Below are 21,020 nucleotides of genomic sequence, written 5' to 3' on the forward strand. Positions count from 1 at the left end.
TGTGCATGTGTCTTTATAGCAGCATGATTTATAATCCTTTGGGTATATACCCAGTAATGGGATGGCTGGGTCAAATGGTATTTCTAGTTCTAGATCCCTGAGGAATCACCACACTGACTTCCACAATGGTTGAACTAGTTTATAGTCCCACCAACAGTGTAAAAGTGTTCCTATTTCTCCACATCCTCTCCAGCACCTGTTGTTTCCTGACTTTTTAATGATTGCCATTCTAACTGGTGTGAGATGGTATCTCATTGTGGTTTGGATTTGCATTTCTCTGATGGCCAGTGATGATGAGCATTTTTTCATGTGTTTTTTGGCTGCATAAATGTCTTCTTTTGAGAAGTGTCTGTTCATATCCTTTGCCCACTTTTTGATGGGGTTGTTTTTTTCTTGTAAATTTGTTTGAGTTCACTGTAGATTCTGGATATTAGCCCTTTGTCAGATGAGTAGGTTGCAAAAATTTTCTCCCATTCTGTAGGTTGCCTGTTCACTCTGATGGTGGTTTCTTTTGCTGTGCAGAAGCTCTTTAGTTTAATTAGATCCCATTTGTCAATTTTGGCTTTTGTTGCCATTGCTTTTGGTGTTTTAGACATGAAGTCCTTGCCCATGCCTATGTCCTGAATGGTATTGCCTAGGTTTTCTTCTAGGGTTTTTATGGTTTTAGGTCTAACATTTAAGTCTTTAATCCATCTTGAATTAATTTTTGTATAAGGTGTAAGGAAGGGATCCAGTTTCAGCTTTCTACATATGGACAGAGTCTCGCTCTGTCACCCAAGCTGGAGTGCAGTGGCGCAATCTTGCTCACTGAAACCTCCACCCCCTGGATTCAAGCGATTCTCTTGCTTCAGCCTCCCCAGTAGCTGGGACTACAGATGCATGCCACCACACCTGGCTAATTTTTGTATTTTTAGTAGAGATGGGGTTTCACTACATTGGGCAGGCTGGTCTTGTACCCCTAACCTCAAGTGATTCACCCGCCTCAGCCTCCCACGGTGCTGGGATTACAGGCATGAGCCACTGTGCTCAGCTAAATAAGAATATTTGAAAACTACATTTCTTTTTTTATAAATTAATCTAACAGGTTTGGAAGTACCCTTTAGCAGCAGGCTTAATGTTGAAATTTTGTTTCTATTTGTCAAGGCTTTTCCAGTCTGTCTAGATTTTCATTTTAGATGCACACACTAGACACTATCTGCCTGTGTGTATATAACTGAAATTTATATTGGCTTTTCTCTTCAGCGGTATCCTCTTACTTCACAATTTGATGACCAACCTTTCCATCCTCCACTTTGACTGTGGCTGAGTACGGTGTGATAGATAAAAGATATCTATATTATCTCTTCCACAAACCAATTAAAGCCTCTATTTGAGTAAATATTATAAACTGTTGCTTTCATTTTTAAATGGTAAATTTAACATACTTTTTATCCAAGTGGATGAAGTAGCTGTTTTATGGGCATATTAGAATTATTAATTAATAAAATAGAACCCAGTGACTGAGATGGAGGTATTTCATATGAAAATTAAATTTACTTTGTATAAAATTGAAAATGCTCGTGATTAATGTTCCCTGGATGCAGGATACAGTAGGAAACACTGGGTTTTCCTAAATACAGACATGAGTCCTTATCAAGGAACTGGAATTCTAAAACAACATTGAAACGAACATGTAAATAAAAGACTTGATAAACAAATGGAGCATGTACACAGAGATTATTTGCCAAATGCAGGAATAAGATTGAAGATATTTAAACAGGCACAAATTTCTTGATGATTTATTTGTCTCTTTTAAATTTTCATACAGATTTAATCTGTTAATAAAAATAGGGTGACTGTGATTTGAGTAACTTTACAAGCATTTTCAAAATTGTGCAAAAGTATACAAAGTTGTCAGATGGGTGGTGTTTGTTCCTGCTGGACTGCTTTGATGTATGCTGTGTTATATGGGACTGGCCACAAGCTTTTGGCCTCTGCAGGTCCCATAAAACTTGAAACTTTTGTGTTCACACTCAGCTCCTGGCATCATCAGCCACAGGAGCCCAAGATGCACAGACTCCCCTAATATGCGCCCTGGTTATTAGCAATGAACTTCTCTGCTCCCCGTGGACTAGTCAGTTTCCAGTGTTTGAATTATTTATAATTTAAAAACTAGAGACATAAAACTACACTGAAACAGACATGTCTCATCATCTTTTGCTCAGGGCCTTTTGGTGATAAACGCATGCATATGAACTCGGGTTGAAAGATAATTTAGATTGCCTGCCAACTGTGGCCAGCACCTGAGCAGCCAAGTCTGGCTGAATAAAAACATTACTGCACTGATGGGGACTTATTTTAATTTATGATCACGAATCTATGGCCTTTATGGGTCTGACTGTAGCTAAAATCCATTCACTCACCTGCAGGACTAGATCACTGTTTCTTACCTCCTCTCTGTCCCTCTTCACGCACTCTCAACTCGTGGTTTTGCATCATATTTCACTAAGAAAATGAAAACAACAGAGGAGAATTTCTTCCTTCTCCCATCATCATCATATCTACAAACTTACCTGGATCTATGTCTGTGTAACTGCTTTCCTCTTTAAGCCCACATTTCTGCATTTTCTTTATCTTCACTGACCCAGAGATGAAATTTAGCATTTCTTGCAATTGTGAACCTAGATAGTCAAACCATAGGAATATTAGCTGTAGCTGTCCAATAAAAAAAATCTACAGATATTTTCATCTCATTTCACTTCTTACAGATATCTTGAAATAAGTACGTGCATGACTTCTTCGAAGTAACTATAGTTACTATGCTCACTGATCTCATTATTTAATGTGTTAATTAAAAATATGTATTTTACTATAGGGTAACTTTTAAAATATTTTGATGACATATTTTCTTATAATTTGTTTTCTTTTATACCAATCTAGATACACCAAAAATATAAAAATGTTTTATTTTATGCATTTAAAATATTATTCAGGTGAGGCACAATGGCTCATGCCTGTAATCCCAGCACTTTGGGAGGCCGAGGTGGGTGGATCATGAGGTCAGGAGATCGAGACCATCGTGGCTAACATGGTGAAACCATGTCTCTACTAAAAAAAGAAAAAGATAACTACAAAAAATTTGCCAGGTGTGGTGGTGGGCACCTGTAGTCCCAGCTACTTGGGAGGCTGAGGCAGGAGAATGGTGTGAACAAGGGAGGTGGAGCTTGCAGTGAGCCATGATTGTACCAGTGTACTCCAGCCTGGGTGACACAATGAGACTCCATCTCAAAAAAAAAAAAAATTATTCAGAGAAGGAATCTGAGGGTTTTAACAGACTTTCAAAGGGATTCGTGAAAGTCCATGCCTCCTAGAAGTATATTTTCTGCCACAATCTCCCTTTTCAGCTTCTAAATTGATGTATGCAAATGCCTACTCAACATTTCCTCTTGGATATCTAGTTAGAACCTCAAATCTACAATGTCCAAAATCACGCTCCCTATTCTTACCTACTCCCAAAACTTGTGCCTCTTACAGTCTTCCCCCTCTCAATAACAGGTGATTCCATTCTTCTAGTTGCTCAGACCAAAACCCATGGAATCACCCCTGACTCTTCTCTTTCACAAGTCACATCTGATCTAGTGGCAATTTTGTTGACTTTATCTTCAAAGTCAGTTCCATACTGTCCATACTGGTTCATTTGTTCAGTAGTGTCCTGATAGCACCCACTGCTTCCACTACTGCCTACCCTGCCCCCCAACACACGTACACACACCACACACATACCTTGTGCTAAACCTCAGTCTAAATCCCTCTCCTCTCTTGCCTGGATTGCTGCAAAGACTTTTTATTTTCCTATAGTCACTACCTTTGCGACATCCTGCAGCCTGTCTCCCCACAGTGTCCAGAGTGACCTTGTGGCGGTGTCCCACTGCCAGTAGAGCAGGAAACAAACTCCTTCCATGGCCACAGAGCCCCCCCTTAGAGGGCCCATGCCCATCTAACTGAATTCACCTCCCACCTCTCACCCCTAATTAGCTGCCTTCTTGCTCTTTGAACATGCCAAGCACAGATTTCTTGTTCTTGCTGCTGCCTCTTCTCCCTGGAAAGTGCTGTTCTGACATCTCATGATTGGGTATCAGCTCAGATGCAACCTCCCCAGGGAGGCCAGCCTCCATCACCACAACTACAATAGTGCCTCCCCTAGTCACTCTCTGTCCTATTACCCTTCTTATTTTAGTCTGTAATTTACTACTTGTTCATGTGTTTATTTCTTTCATCTAAAGTGTAAGATCTCAGAGGGTAAGTTATTGTTGCAATCACTACTGGCTTTCCAGCACTAAGAATCATCCTGGCTCATAGTAGGTGCTCAATACATTTGTGGTCAATGGATGGATGAATGAACTAGGTGCCAATGATGGCAAAATTACTATACAGAAGAATGTATCACTTAGACAGGCTAAAGCTCATTTAAAGGGAACTACATGGGTATATTCAAATACTGTTCCTCATTTGTCATGATTTGAGTGCATAATTCTAAGCCCTTGCCTTTTATATGACGGCTAACTCTTATAATAAAATAATTATGTTCAATTTACTATCCTGATGAATATTAGCTAATTTTCTTTATGGTCAGAGTTAAAAATTTAGAAAAAATCTCCAGGTAAACCAGGGATACATATTGGAAGACAAAAGATATTCTTTTGTAATTAAACAATAAACCGAGTGAATGAACTTTAAAAATAAATAACGTATCTTTATTTTAAAGGCCAACAATTTAACAAAAATTGAAATAATCTTTACAGTATAGGTCCTAGAATGAACAATGAAAAAGTAACCATGCCGTCTTATTTTAGATACATAGACAGTTGAATTGGTGCTGTGTACATACAAGAGGTTAGTCTTAGATGTACATGTGCCGTTATAATCGACGCCAAATATGTAAAGACCACACTGGCTTGTATGTTTGGCTGTTTATAATACTTTAAATACTAATTTGTCTTTTAATTTTCTTCTATGTATTTTGTTTGTGAACAATCATGATATTCCATGTGACCTAGATAACAGGAGTATGCAATAGTGACTTTGTTGGGAGTTTAAGCAGAGTTCAGTAGCTATAAAGGATTTCACTAATAGGAAAGAATAAGACAAACTCTCTGTTGACCTTTGTTTCAGATTAAAATGACCGAAGTTTAACACCAAAATGACAGCTGGTTAAAACAGCTTGAGATTTCAAAGTGCTTAAGTATATATAAATATTATGACTGATCCCGTAAGTGTGTTGGAAGACACTTTAAGAAAGGTCCTTGGTTTAACAGTTTTCTACATTCTCCCATTTTGGTTGAAGGGAAGTATCACTCAAAAAAAGTTTTTTGTCTTCTGAATTTAGAGAAATAGAATAATTTAAAACATGTAGCTGAACTCAACAGAACCAAGATTGAAGGTTAATACTGTGGATGGAAATTACTACTTTGTGGAGAACCCTAAGCTTCAGATTCCTGTAGTTTGATAATATGATAGATACTTCTCTAGATTAACTTTAGGCAATGAGATGCCAATAATATATACATTCTCTTTATATACATACATATATATATATATATATATATAGAATGCGTCATTAAAATGTGTTTTTGCCGCTTCCTTTTCTGCAACAGAACATGTGGGGACGAGGCAATTTCTCAGGGATCAAAGATACAGCATGGCAAACTCATTCCTGCACTTTGGTCTCACGGTCTTTCAAAAGGTGCACTCCTATCAAGCCTCAGCTCTTTAAAATTATCTTGGCTTTACTACTGAAATTTAAATCAAGTTACTTTTTATCATAAACATTTTATGATAGTTACTTACAGTCTTCTGTTCAGTTTTCCATGGGCAAGGAAAACTTGGGATGACAGAGTAGAAAGAATAGGAAGCAAGAGTGATAAACAGAAGTCTGAATGATGTAATTTGTTATTAGAATAAATTAAGATTATCAGCAGGACAGAGTTCGAGCAGAAGCTTTCCCATGAGGCATGTAACATTTCTAAAAGGCATTCACATCAATTGGTGAAGAATTAATTCAGAAAGTGGAGGTTGGCTAGGGTCGTGTAATCAGAGAGTGAGTGCAGATTTGAGGGTGGAGGCCGCGCAGCAGGCAAAAGGCTGGGCCAGCTTCCCACAGGCAGGTGAAGGGAACAAGAGGGAGATAGCATGTGTGGAAGAAGCTGGGAGGAATGATTTTCTTTATGTGTTTACTTTCTAAGCTTTTAAAAGGCATGCATATAGTACAGATTCAAACAGACAACAGAAAATCGAATGAGAATTAAGTCAGCTTTCCACCCCAACTCCCAGTCCCTGATTCCCCTCCCAAGGGTCAACACTGTCTTGCAAATCCTTCAGAGGTACTCTACGCACGGACAAGCATTTATGTACAGTTCTTCCTTTTTTTTTTTTTACCCAAAAAGTAGCATTCTATACCATGCTTCCACTTTTTACACAGGTGGCATGCAAAGTATACCATTCTACACTGTGCATTCCTAACCAAATATAGACTTCATTCCTCTTAATTCCCTTTTAACAGCCACATTATATGCAGATGTGCCTGTCTCCAGCTGATGGACATTTAAGTTATTTGGTCCGGGACAGAGAACTTGGAGGTTGTAGGACAGGAATAAGAGGGAGGTAATTTTTAATGTATACTATTTTCTTGACTTTGATAATGTGTATGTAGTTTGCATATTCAAGGGGAAAAATTTAAAGAGTCAAAATATAGTCACATGGCCCGTTTGCTTAACATCCTTCCGTGAATTTTTTTACTGTGAGATAAACCCAGTCCAGGCCTACATGGCCTGCTTGGGCATGCTTGTCTGTCTCCCCAGAGCCTTTTGGGGATGCTGCCCGGTCCCCACACTCCAGCCCATCTTTCAGTTCTTCTAACATGGTCTCTTTTTCACCTCAGCAGTGAGAAAGCTCATGCACCTTTGTATTCTCCCTGCTCCCGGAACTGCTTATTTCCTTTACTTATTCTCTTTTTGGCCTGCAGAGAAAAGTTCTCCAATCTAAATTGGGTCCCCTTATTAGTCTCTGTCATAGAACGATGAAATTATTTATTTATATATCTGGATTTTAGTCTTTGCTGTGGGTACCACTTTTTACTTCATTGGTCTGGGGTAGTGGGAGAAACATCTTGTTGAGATTCCAGAAATCTGAATTCTGATCCTACCACTGCATGGCATGACTGTGGCCTTCAGCAAATCACTTAACTTCCCTGGGCTTCAATTTTCTTACCTGTAAAATGAGAAAAACAGACTGGTTGATTTCTAACGCCCTGTAATTTGTGGTATTAGAACGCTGTGAATACATAGTATAAAGTGAAATACATATAAATGTTGAATGCTAGTATACTCTTTATATAACATGGAATGCACTTAAATATTGAATGCTTGTATAAAAGTATTTTATGTTACAAATGAATGTTTAATTTCTTTCTTCAGAGTTACATAACTTTATGATTGTTCCTCACAGAACAGTTTCCTAATTTCTCCCCTAACTTTTACAAATGTGTCAAATCCACAGATACCCAGACAACATTCAAAGATAAACTTAATATACAGACTAGTATATTCTAATATGCCAAGCCCTAATTTACTTATAATGCCCTCCTTGCAATATTTTTATAAGGCATTTATAATTTTTGATTATTATGGATCTATATTAGTTGTACATATTGATGGGATACATGTGATATTTTGATACAAGCATATAACATGTAATAATAAAATCAGGGTAGTTAGGATATTCATCACCACAAGCATTTATTATTTGTGTTGGGAATTTTCAATTCCATTCGTTTAGTTATTTTTAAATATACATTAAATTATTATTAACTATAGTTGCACTATTGTGCTACTGAACACTAGATCTTATTTGTTCTATCTAACTGTATTTTTGAACCCCCTAACCTACCACTCTTTATCCCCTGCCTCCCAACTACCCTTCCCAGGCTCTAGTAACTATCATTCTACTCTCTATCTCCATGAGTTCAATTTTTTTAACTCCCACATGAGTGAGAATATGCGATGTTTGTCTTTCAACGCCTGGCTTATTTCACTTAACATAATGTCATCCAGTTTCATCCATGTTGCCACAAATGACAGGATTTTATTCTTTTTTATGGCTGAATAGTATTCCATTGCCTTCTTCCATTCATCTGCTTATGGTCACCTAGGTTGATTCCATATCTTGGCTATTGTGAATAGTGCTGCAGTAAACATGGGTATGTAGATATAGCTTTGATATTCTGATTTCCTATTTTTGGATATGTACTTAGCAGTGGGATTGCAGGATCATGTGATAATTCTATTTTTAGATTTTTGAGGAACCTCTAAGCTATTCTCCATAGTGGCTCCACTAATTTACCTTCCTATCAGCACCGCATGAGGGTTAAGGCATTCTTTCTATCTAGAGTCTATAATTTGAGTTATTAGCTCATACAGTTATTTCTCATTCTTGTTTTTTATTAAATTCTAGAACCACTAGAGGGTGTATATGTTCAGAGAGAACAAAACGTTCATTTTTTTCTACTTTCAACATAAAGAGCTCATGTGAAAAGTTTCTGTTTGAGGAAAAGACTGAAAATATTTTATTGCATTTTGGTTTTTGGAGCAATGGGAAATTCCCATCAAAAAAGCAACCAAAAAAAAAAGACTTTTTGCAACACATTTTAAGATTTTTGTTGTCTGTTAAAATAGTTAATTCTATGAAGTGAGTACTTAAATTGAAAGAATGTATCCAATAAATACTATTCAATTCAGTAAATTGATGAAAATTGTCTGCCTTCTTAGTTCTTTCAGCTTTCTCAGCTCTGACAATAATTTGCTCCCATTCCATAAGAATTTTTAATTGTAAAAGTATTCCTTCCTTTACTGATTCCTACTTATAAATTCTGGACACTGTTTTAACCTGTATTTTCCGAAGAGCTAATAGTGCCTTATATTAGAAAATTAACCCTCTGTTATAATGGACTGCACAGGGTTACATTATAATAACTTAGCAAACTATTATATTGTAAGAAGGAAATTGCTTTGTGTATTCTTTTTTCTTCAGCTCTTGGTCTGACAGCAGCTGTTGAAGGGTGTCCAAAAGTATTTCTGATGATAAGCTAAAGTCAGTCTTTCACATGTAAGTCTTTCCCCTTAGATAGTTGGCTGGATAAAGGTGAGAGCAGGCAGGTGAAGGGGTTGGAGGCCTGTGGTTCTGGCACATCTTGTTTATTAACTCTCCTGAGCTCACTGGGGGTTCTATTTTTTTTTTTTTTTTTCAAGAGACAGGGTCTTGTTATGTTGCCCAGGCTGGAGTGCAGCGGCTGCTCACAGACGCAGTCATGGCACACTACAGCCTCGAATTCCTGGGCTCAAGAGATCCTCCCACCTCTGCTTCCTGAATAGCTGGGACTACAGGCATGCATGAACACACCTGGTTTTCTGTCATGATTCTTGAACATTAAGCTTGACTTATCTGAGAATCATCTGTATTGATCCTGGATAAATCAGCAGGTTAATTGGTCCCTGGGGTTAAAGTTCTCATGAGATAAGTGGCTTTTCTAGCAAATAACATAATAGGGTTGAGCTAATCTATTTTTCCAACCACTAATGTACAAGTGGGAAAATCTGATTCAATGACAACTAAAGGTGGCTTATTTAGCATCATATACAATTAGAGAAAGTTGATCAACTCACTTAGGTGAGTATTTCTTCTACCAGGACCCCTAGTTCAGACAGTTTCTCTGGGTGGTTCTTTTTGTTTCTAGAAAGTGAAGCAAACTCTTATACTTAAGTGAACTTTTCTTGCTGCTTTGTGTTCTATCCTTTTGAGATAAGATATGATATGTTTAGATTTCTGGATTCCAGTATGTATTGGCATCTGTTTAGTCAGGAATACGTGGATTCTCTTTCCGTCTAAAAGTCAGATTAGGCAGAAAATAGCCTCAACAGAGTTGTCTATCTTGTTTATTCCTTTGTCTCCAGAGCCCTGTACGAGAAGGGTCTCACACCCCCCGCACCACTCCTCCAGAACTGCCCAGGCCATGACCTTCATTTTGCTTAATACAATGGTCTATTATTGTCATCATCTTAAATCCTGAGCATAATTTGACACAGTTGGGCACTCCTCCCCTCCTTTACATACTTTCTCAACTTGGTTTCCAAGGCACTGCCTTTGCATGGATGTCTTCTACCTCATTATCTGATCCTCTACCCCCTCCTTTTCCTGACTTCTATACATTGCAGTGCCTCAAGACATGGCCCTTGGACCTCTCTTCTTTGCTAGCTACAGTTACTCCCTGGATGATCTGATCTTATTTTTTGCCTTTAAATACCACCTATATGCCAATGGCGCTCCAATTTATTCCTCCAGCTTCTATGTGTCCCTTGAACCCCAAGCTCATACACCAGCTGTGTACTTAGCAACTCCATTTGGGTGCCTATTTCAAACTTAACACGTCCCAAACTGAACTGCACTTCCACCCCCATCCAACCAGCTCCCTGCCTCTTCTCAGCAAATGGCAGCTCCAAGCCAAAAATCTTCCTGTTATCCCTGACTGCTCTTTGTTTTTTTCCTCATTCCCTGGATACATGATAGCTGTTCCCGTGTCTTCAAAATAAGCTAAGCATCTGACTACTTCTTATCACCTCCTCCGTTGCTACTCTGGTTCTAGCTGCCATCATCTCTGGCTTGAATGACTGTGATAATCTCTTAACTGGTCTCCCTGTTTCTACTTCCCTACCATCACTCATTCTCAAAAGAGAGTGATTCTTTAAACATGTAAGCCAGGTGATGTCATTCCTTTGTTGCAAATCCTCAGTATTACCTAGAATAAAAGCCAAAGTCCTTACAGTGATTTAGAAAGCTCTGCCCAGTCTCTGACCCTCTCCCAGGCATTCAGGCTCCTTCTGCCCTGCTGACCTCTTTTTCCCAGCACCCACTGCCTTGAGGTCTGTATGCGCTCTTCCCTCTCACTCAGATGGATGCTCATCGCCCCCTCCCTCACTTCAAATCTTACCTAAAAGGTCACATGTTCAAAGACAACCTGACTACCCTATTTAATAGTGCCTAACATCTAACTTTTCCTCTTCCCCTTCCCTTTCCAGTTTTATTTTTCTTGAGGGCACTTATCTTCATGTGACTTACTATCTACTGTACTTATTTTTTCTTTATTATCTGTATTCCCTCCCCTGCCATATTTAGTTAGTTTATGTTCATTGTTATACCCCTAACACTGGAGGAGCTCCTGCCCTATAGCTGGCCCTTAATAGATCTTTGTAACATTAATGCGTGATTAAGAAAATGTTTGTGATCAGACATGGTGGCTCACACCTATCATCCCAGCACTTTGGGAAGCCAAGGCGGGAGGATTGCTTAAGGCCAGGAGTTTGAGACCAGCCAGGGCAACATAGTGAGACCCTGTCTGTACAAAAATAATAAGAATAATAATACAAAAAAAAATTGCCAAGCATAGTGGCATGTACCTGTAGTGCTAGCTACCTGGAAGTCTCAGGTGGGAGAATCACCTGAGCCCAGGAGTTTGAGGCTGCAGTAAGCTATGATTACACCACTGTACTCCAGCCTGACAACTGAGTGAGACCCTGTCTCTTAAAAAAGAAAGAGTTTGTGTTACTGGATACCCTGATTGGGTGGGATGGAAGCACATTACATCTGTGTTAGAGTCCAAACTATAATATGTGAAGTTTTGCTTTATATGTTTGGCTGACTATTCGACAAATATTAATTGAGCATCTGCTCCGTGCTAGGCACTTTGCTTGGCATTAAGGATAGAGCCATGAGCAAAACAGGTCTCCATGCTTTTAGGAGCTCATGAATGTTCCTCCATTGAAAAATTTATTTTGCAATATTTAATATATAAAAATACATTAAAAACTTATATTCTTTATATCAAAAACATATAAAGAATAATGAATTCTTGTATGCCTTCCTTACCCATGAAGAAATGAAACATTACCATTGCAGGTAAGCCTCCATTTTACTCCTCTCCATTTCCTCCCTTGCTACCATAGGTAACTGCTAACCTGAATTTTTTATCTATCAATCTCAAGCATTTTAAAAATGTGTTTGCTATATATGGGTCCCTAAACCACATGTAGTACTATTTTATGTTTAAATGCTGTAAAAGTGCAGGTCTGCTTTTTGCTTTGTTCACTCATTGTTATTTGTGAGACTCATTTGTGTTGATACACGTAAGCATTCCTTTTCATTGCTGTGTAATATCTCACTTACTCATGCATTTCCGTGTCCCCTGTCGCCTTACTTATCCATTCCTCCATGTCCCCTGCTTCTTTAAAGGGGAATGGATAAGTGAGATATTTGTAGGTTGTTTCCAGTTTTTTGATACCATAAATATTGTTGCCAAAGATGTCCAAAAGAACTTTCTGCAATGATGGAAATGTCCTATATCTGTTGCCACTCGCTACATGTGGCTATGGAGCACTTGAAATGTAGCTAGTGTGACTGAAGAATCACATTCTTAGTCTGTTTAGTTTTAATTAATGAGATTGATAACTATTGTATTGGAGAACACAGTTCTACATAATGTTATCTTTGGGTACATATGTGAATTAATCTTGGGCTGTAGTTCTTACCACAATCAGACCTGATGTACTCTTTTATTAATAAATAGTTTGTATCATCCCACTTACTATCTTGAAATGAAATTCATAACTTATCTGCACACATTTTAAAAAATCACTGCAATACACTTTCTATGATATAAAGTAAAAATGTAAGAACAGTAATTTTAATAAAATAATATTTATTTCAATATGTCAGTAACCACAAATACACTCCACTACATTAGGAGACATGATGAAGCAGTTCACAGATGCAGTGATAGAAGATTGTGAGACTGGTAACTCAAACACTGCAAGTGATGCAACTACTGGTAATGTGAAGAACTCTTGGTAATGTTCTGAACAAAACACAATTCAGGCTGCCTTTATCTAGTAGTTGCATCTCTGAAAAATTTGGTATACAAGAAGACCTCACAGAGTACTTACTATTTATATCTAAAACAGGGTTATGCTATACTCTTAGATAATTATAATTGGGTTTCCCACCTATATAAATGTTCTACTAGTCCTTCTAAAGTCATGAAGGACCCAGGACAATTGTTTTTTTTAATGAGACCATCCAAATTTCAGGACACACAGGATATCTGGCCCTTACCTACTAAATGGCAGTAACACACACACACACACACACACACACACACACACACACCCCTCCATCACTATTATAAGCAGACCTGCCTCCCAGGTGTGGCACCAGTCCTGTTGAGACCCATTGGTCTATGGTACATACCCAGCAGCAAAACCACTGTCTCTTAACATATGATCTTCTTCAACTTTACCGAATATGAGTTTGTTCTCCCAGTTACTCCAAAGTTTTCCAAAGGGTTTAGACCAATTTACATTCCCACTGCAAGCATATACAACGTATCATTTCTCTAAATATATGCAGTTTTTACCTCGAAAGTGACACTTTCCCTAGGTTATAGTTTTGCTGATCTCAACAGTTGGCTGTTAAAAAACATAATTTACCTATGTTCTATAATAACTCTTTGTACATCTCCCTCCAAAGTAGGACATCCCACTTTTTTAAGTAAACGCAGAATAGCATGCCTGCTAACCTGAATGCGGGTATAGTCTCTTCCACCATTTTTCCCATTGTTGCTATGGCCCTAGAAGACCTAAATTCTAGCTCCTCTTCACTAACCCCAGGGACACCTATCTCCATCTCCTTCCACCTCCCTTCAGATTTCACAGGGATCTGATGGAGGTCCCCCGGGCCTTCAGGGCACTAAAACGCCTCGAAATCTGAATCCCTAGTTTCATAGAGCAGATGCACAGAGTGAGGTAAATGGAGCCAAGTCCATTACTATTAGAGGAGTCATAACAACCTGACCTTTACACTTCTGATTATAGCTGTAAAACAGTTATTGCCACCATAATGGCAAAATTCTCCACAGCTCAGTGGCTCACAATAGCAAGCACTTATTCTCACACTCACAGTCAACTTCAGCTGGGCTGATGCAGGTTCAGCCAGGCTGGGCAGCTCTGCTTCAAGTTGCACGTTGGCTGGGTTTGGTTCTAGGTTTTGGGCTGGGTTTGGGTCACCTCCTCATTTTTTATTCTGCAACTTAGGATGATGGGGCAGAGGCCAACCAGGCCTTGCTCTCCAGGCATATCACTGGAGAACACGACAATGTGTCCACCACTCAAGCATATTGAGAGCTGCTGCTTGCATCACACCTGCTAATTTCCAGTGGCCAAAGCATGTCACATAGCTGAGCCCAAAGGTAGGAAAATATATTTCGCTCTGAGGAAAAGATGGGAGGGAGTGTTTGCTGAACAATAACCCAGTCCAACTCAAAGCAGTAAACGTTTGTAATGGGATAGAGTTTGTGATTAATAGAACATTTTTTCTTTTATGACCAAAACATAGCAAATGTATCTTGATAATCCTTCTTAACTATGTTGTTTATTTGATATAAAAGAGGAAAAACTCTTAGTGGACCTGGTTGGAGAATGGGTCACTCTAATTACCTGATTGTTCCTACTAAGTGGAGGTTAACCCTTCCTATGAATTGCATCTGCCTTGACTCTGGACCATGTACATGACTACTCAGATGAGGTGACCATATGTATCACATCTGGACTTTTTTCTAGGCTCATAAGGTTGTTTTGGATATTGTCTTAATTGTCCACTTTCTAAAAATTGCACTTTGCAAGTCATCTTTAGGTTAGGAATCAGGATGGTATTCATAGTGATAGTATACTCATAAAAATACAAAAGTCTCTGATAATTGTGTTTTGTTTCAATAAACTTTATTCTTCAGAGTAGCTTTAGGTTCATGGTAAAATTGAGCGAAAGTTTTCAGAGAGTTCCCATATATCTTCTGTCCCCAGCACACTCACAGCCTCCCCCAATATCAGCGTCTCCCACCAGAGTGGTACATTTGTTATAATAGATGAATCTACATTGACAGATCATCATCACCTAGAGTCCATAATTTACATTAATGTTCACTCTTGACATTGTACACTCTATAGCTTTGGAAAAACGTATAATGGCATGTCTCCACCGTTAGAGTATCATACAGAATAGTTTCACAGCCCTAAAAACCCTCTGTGCTCTGCCTATTAATTTCCCCCTTTCCCCTAAACCCTGGCACCCCCTGATCTTTTACTGGCTCCATACGTTAGCCCTTCCAGAATGTTGCATAGTTGGAATCATACGTACACATGGAGTCTTTCAGTTTGTCTTCTTTCACTTAGTAATATGCATTTACAGTGTCTCCATGTCTTTTCATGGCTGAATTGCTCATTTCCTTTTAGTGCTGAACATTATTTTATTGTCTGGAGGTACCACGGTTTATTTTTCCGTTCACCTACTGAAGGACATTTTAGTTGTTTCCCACTCTGGGCACTTATGAATAAAGTTGCCGTAAACATTCATGTGCAGGCTTTTGTGTGGACATGTGTTTTCGGCTCCTCTGGGTAAATACCAAGGAGCACGATTGCTGGATCATATGGTAAGAAAATGTTTAGTTTTGTAAGAAACTGCCAAACTGTCTTCCAAAGTGACTGTATCATTGGCATTCCCATCAGCAATGAATGAGAATTCCTGTTGCTCCACATCCTTAACCAGCATTGGGTGTTGTCAGGGTTCTGGATTTGGGGCATTCTAATAGGTGTATAGTAGTATCTCGATGCTGTTTTATTTTGCATTTCCCTGATGACAGGATGTGGAACATCTTTTCAAATGTTTATTTGCCATCTATACCTTTGTTGGTGAGGTGTCTCTGTAGTTCTTTGGTCTATTTTAAAACTGGATTGTTTATATACTTATTGCTGAATTTTAAGATTTATTTGTGTATTTTGAGTAACAGCCCTTTATCTGATATATCTTTTGCAAACATTTTCTCCCAGTCTGTGGCTTGTCTTTTCATTTTCTTGACAGGAATCTTTTAATTAAACAGAATAAGGCAAAAAAAAGTTTTGAATCACACATTAAATATAAAATCTCAGAAGCCGTAAGCACGTCTGAGACATCAGGTTTCTTTAAAAAGTGATTGTCAAGGTAATCAAAGTGCTTCTGAGTTTCTTGGCAAAATTAGAAAACTTTAAAAACTAACATCAATTGTTAGTAAATTATATGAAGTGGGGATCATATCTGTCTTGTTCACCCCTATATTCCTGGCAGAGTGCCTGGCACACAGTAAGTGTTCAAAAATATTTTTAAGTGAATGAATGTTCATTGTGGGTTAGCAACATTCTAAAGGTTATCTTATTTAATCTTCTTGGTAATCTTAAAAGTTAGATTTTGGTGTCCTCATCCTATAGATGAGGAGACTGAATCTCAGGGAGATAAGGAAGGTGCCCAAGGTCACACAACTAGGAAACAGCAGAAGTGGAAATCAAATTACAATGTGCCTGACTCTAAATCCAATATTTGTTCTACTATGACACTCGTTTTAGCAAAGACTGAGAGTTGCCTATTCAACAGCCATTTCCTTCCGTGTCCTTGAAGACAGACCTTAATTGTGTACTAGTGCCCTAGACCCTTAAGATTCAAGTAAATCCTAATTGGTCTGCCCCCATTCCCCATTCCTGTAACCAGTTTAGAGGTTTGGAATGTGACCTGGTTTTGGCTGTGAAATTGGAGAAAAATATTCTGGTGGTACAGATGGGGGAGGAGTTTGGGAAAGGATTTTTGTTGCCTCTTTAACAAAGAAACACAAGAGAGAAACAGACTTTTGTTTGACTCTTAACTGTTGTCGCATAGGGATGTGATGCCACAGCTACTGAAGCTATCTTGCTGCCAGGAGGGGAATGAGAAGACACCCCTAGGTGTCTAACAAACCGTTGGACTCCCAGCATTGTTCAGAAAGTGGTAGCCCTCAGTCAAGTCTCTGGTTTTCCTAAGGTAGTTACCTGAGCCTTTGGGCTGCCCAGGAACCAGATAACTGGAATATCAGTCACTCTGTGATATATACCCTACCAAAACCAGCTCCACAGTTTTTGAAATCTCTATTACAAATGCACATGTAAAATGAAATACTATGATAGTTTTTATTGTTACTTTATGGAAATGGGATGTCTTAACTTATTCATTCATTTACTAGCCATTTCCTATGTGCCAATTGCTGGCAAGCATGCTAAGTACTTGATAGAGACAGGCACTACAGAAGAGCAAAGGGAGATACTCAACCAGCCTGGTGGTAGGTTCTAAGAGGAAGGGTCTGGGAAGACTCTGTACCAGAGCTGACAAGCAATAACACTTGAATGAATCCAAAAAGACCAGTAGGAATTATCCAGGTAGGTAAAGAAAAACAGGGCATTCCCCGCAAAGAAGGTAGCATATGAGGTACATGGAGATGTGACAGAATATGGCACAGCTGAGGAAGCACAAGTAATTGAGTGCATAGGGTGCAGGTTAGAAGAATTGGGAGGGAATCTAAAAGAGGTAAACAGAGGCTTGCTCCCAAAGCACCTTGGCCAAGCTATAGGTGAGACTTATTCAGAAAGCAGTAGGGAGTTAGTGAAGGATATTAAGTATATGCTGAACATGACGATTCTTGCATATTAGGAAGATCACTTTGGTAACAGAAAGAATATATTGGAGAGGAGGAAAGGAGACCAATTGAGCTGATGTGCTGCAGAGAAGCAATGAAAAGGGGCTTTTAGATTCAAGACATACTTAGGAAATGGTTTAGAACTTGGTGAGTGTATACGAGAGTTCAGCAAAGAGGGGAGTGCAAGGTTGGCAAAGAAACACAACAGAGCTAGCTAGGGGCATGGAGGAGGCTGCCAGACTGTGAAGGGCTCAGTTGAGGACACAGACCAAGAGTTAATGGCTCTAGTGCACATGGTCGAGTGATTTACTTAGTGTGGTTTTAGGAGCAAAGAAGGATGGATCAATCCACATTTGGGTAAGTGTTGCAAAAGGAAAAGAAAGCAAGAAGAGTGAGAAGTTGAAAGTATTGTTTAAAGAGACAGGTTGAAGAGCTAAACCAAAGCAGGATGAAGGAAGTAAAACCAGACCAGGAAAGAGAGGGATGGGGCTTCACAATTGTGTAGGAGAAGCAGGTATGATTGGAGCAATGTGGATTGTAGGAGCTGATGGAAAGAAAGTTGAATAGGTGGAGTAGCTCCAGGTAATACTAAGGGGGAAGGGGTGAGTTGCTGATATCTGTGTGGAGATGAAGGTCAGTGATGTTGAAGCTAAGGCACTGGGTATTGGAAAGGTCATCCACACGGACACTGAAGACACCAGGATTATGGCAGATTTGGGATGGAGAGAAAATTCATAAACCATATCAGGAAATGATGAGAACAACAAGAAAAGATGGACAATGGTGAATTTGAGAGGCATAAGTTTCAAAGGAAGAAGGATTTTCATAGGACATTTGAGGAATATATTGAATGAGCAAGTGTTAATAGTTACTTAGCACTTACTGTTTACCAGGTTCTGTTCTAAATGCTTTACATTTACATTTACTAAATTCATGTAATTCTCATCTGTGAGGTCAATACTGTAACTCCCATTTTACAAATGAGGAAACTAAGGCTCTGAGACGGTTAATAACTTGCCCAAGGTACATAGCCGTGTCTAACCCAGGCAGTTTGTCGTCTGCAAAGTCTACACTCTTGCCCATGTCAGTCGTCCTGCTTCTGCCCACCAGCCCAGCCAGCCCATGTGGTTAAGTGGAAGGTTCAAGAACAAGCAGCCTACACTTAAGAGTACAGGGAGGAGGTAGTATCTGAGGTGGGAGCCATACAAAAAACTCTGACCATAACCAGTCTTTGAGAGTATCACCTCCTTTATGTTTTCCAGGGTCTAATCCATTTAGTACTGAGACATGATAGTGTGCCTTTGAACTATGGGTTAATATGTAAACTGCCCTGAAGCCTTTTCAGAAGTGGGTACAGTATACTTTTAAAATAAATGGTTACATAATTATTAACCATAAGTAATCAATTACATAAATAAGTTAATTTGCATGTTTTAGAGAATTTATATACTCCTCTCTACCTAAGAAGTGGCAAAGAACAAACAGAAGTATACAACTGTGAATCATACATAGTTCTGCTTTTTCTCTGGCATTACGTACTAAATCTTATGACAAATCAGTTCATGACTATTTTTTGAAAGATAATCTCCCTATTTTTCTTTTTGACTTTAGTTACCTACCAGACACTGACTGTCTTAAACACCAAAGCACAAGAATGCTCCAAAGAAGAGGTCTATATTGCTTGGCTCATATTAACTTCTGTTTATTTTCTTAGGATTAAGGCTCAAACATTGTTGAAAAATGTTCAAATCCTACAAGACACTGACATGCCAGTTCCTCAGCTTTGATGGAGAAACCAGCTTTCTCTTCTTGCAGAGATACTCTTCATGAAAAGTGGAGCTCCAGGAAGAGTAGACATGAGGAAAATATGAATTTTTACAAAAGAAAATGTATGGTGCAATTATAAACTGTAGCATGAACCCATAATTGGAAGTCTACATCTCACGGTTATAGTCAAGAATTCTGGTACATATGAAATAAGTTATTTCAAAATGGGATTCAGGTGTTATTTAGAAATGCATCTACTGAAAAGAAGCACACCATAAAAATTTATGCTAATTATGGATGAGATAATGGACAGTTTAATCCAAATTATGAGTTGGATTTGTCAGATGTAGAGCCTCAATCAGGTCACTTGAAAGACCAAATGATTTCCTTTTCATCTGAAAGGTTCAGAGAGGAAGATTTTGAAAAGACACTATTGAAATCTTCAAGGTAGCTGCTCCTAGCACAGCTTTGATTTCTAAAATAACTAGAAGGACTATAGACCTACATGAGGGGAGAGAAGAGAAACTAAAGAATTGTTAGAAAACGTAAGTATTCTTTACTTCTAGTACCACTCCACGCTTTGTGAAAAAAATTATTTTATGAAGTCAAGAAGTAAATCAGAAGAAACACCAGGGAAAGTCAACACAAACTGGTTTATCTAATACTTTCTCAGTCCAATTTGCAATGCACTGATTTCCCTGCTAAACTGTGTCTATATACTGGGGGCTGGGAGAGGAGTAGGTTAAAAATAAATATGAGTTGCAAGTCTTTCTCCTCGGGTTACTAATAATATACCTGAATTTTATGTTTGTTTTTGTCTTCCTTTATAGTTTTTGCAACTAGTGTATATATGTCTAAACAATCTATTGCTTAAATTTACATAATTTTCAACTTTACATATGTAGAATCATGCTGTTTGTTTTCTTCTGTACCTCAGTTTTTTTCACTAAAAATTGTCTTCTGAAAAATAAAATTGGAGGTATCATACTTCCTGATTTAAAATTATATTATGAAGCTTTAGTAAACAAATCAGTATAGTACTTACACAAAAACAGACACAGTGAAACAGAATGGAGTCCAGAAATAAATTCAAACATATACAGTAAACTAATTTTTGACAGAGACACCAAGAGGATACAGTGGGAAAAGGATAGGCTCTTCAATAAATAGTGCTGGGAAAATTGAATTTCCATATATATGTAAAATTTATAAAATACAAGACCTAAAACTATAAAATTCCTTAAAGAGAACACAAAAAGCTCCTGGACATTGGCCCTGGAAATAATTTTTTGGATATCACACTAAAAAATGGAAAAAAATGCTCAGGCTACAAAAGCAAAAATAAATAAATGGGACTACATTGAACTACAAAGATTTGCACAGCAAAGTAAATAACCAACAAAATAAAATGACAGCCTATTGATTGGGAAAAATATTTGCAAACCCTGTGTCTGATAAGGGGATAATATCCAAAATTAATAAAGAATTCATACAACTCAATAATAGGAAAGCAAATAGCCTGATTTTAAAGTGGGAAAAGAGCACTTGTCGACATTTCTCCAAATAAGAGATAAAAGTGGCCAACAGATATATGAAGAGGCACCCAACATCATTACTCATCAGGAGAATGCAAATCAAAACCACTGAG

The 21,020-nt window shown here is 38.3% G+C and overlaps 1 protein-coding gene across 1 annotated transcript in view; it reads left to right on the top strand.

Annotated features, from left to right (window-relative positions):
* Positions 1-20,709, top strand: part of LOC115835874 — an 82,304-nt gene extending 61,595 nt beyond the window's left edge. The window contains exon 4 of the mRNA XM_030815183.1: positions 19,217-20,709. Within this exon, the coding sequence (XP_030671043.1) occupies positions 19,217-19,319 (103 nt within the window). The 3' untranslated portion in view covers positions 19,320-20,709. The remainder of the gene's footprint in view (positions 1-19,216) is intronic.
* Positions 20,710-21,020: the final 311 nt, after the last annotated feature.

Source organism: Nomascus leucogenys, chromosome 7b (assembly GCF_006542625.1).
Source record: "Nomascus leucogenys isolate Asia chromosome 7b, Asia_NLE_v1, whole genome shotgun sequence".
Taxonomy (NCBI): Eukaryota; Metazoa; Chordata; class Mammalia; order Primates; family Hylobatidae; genus Nomascus; species Nomascus leucogenys.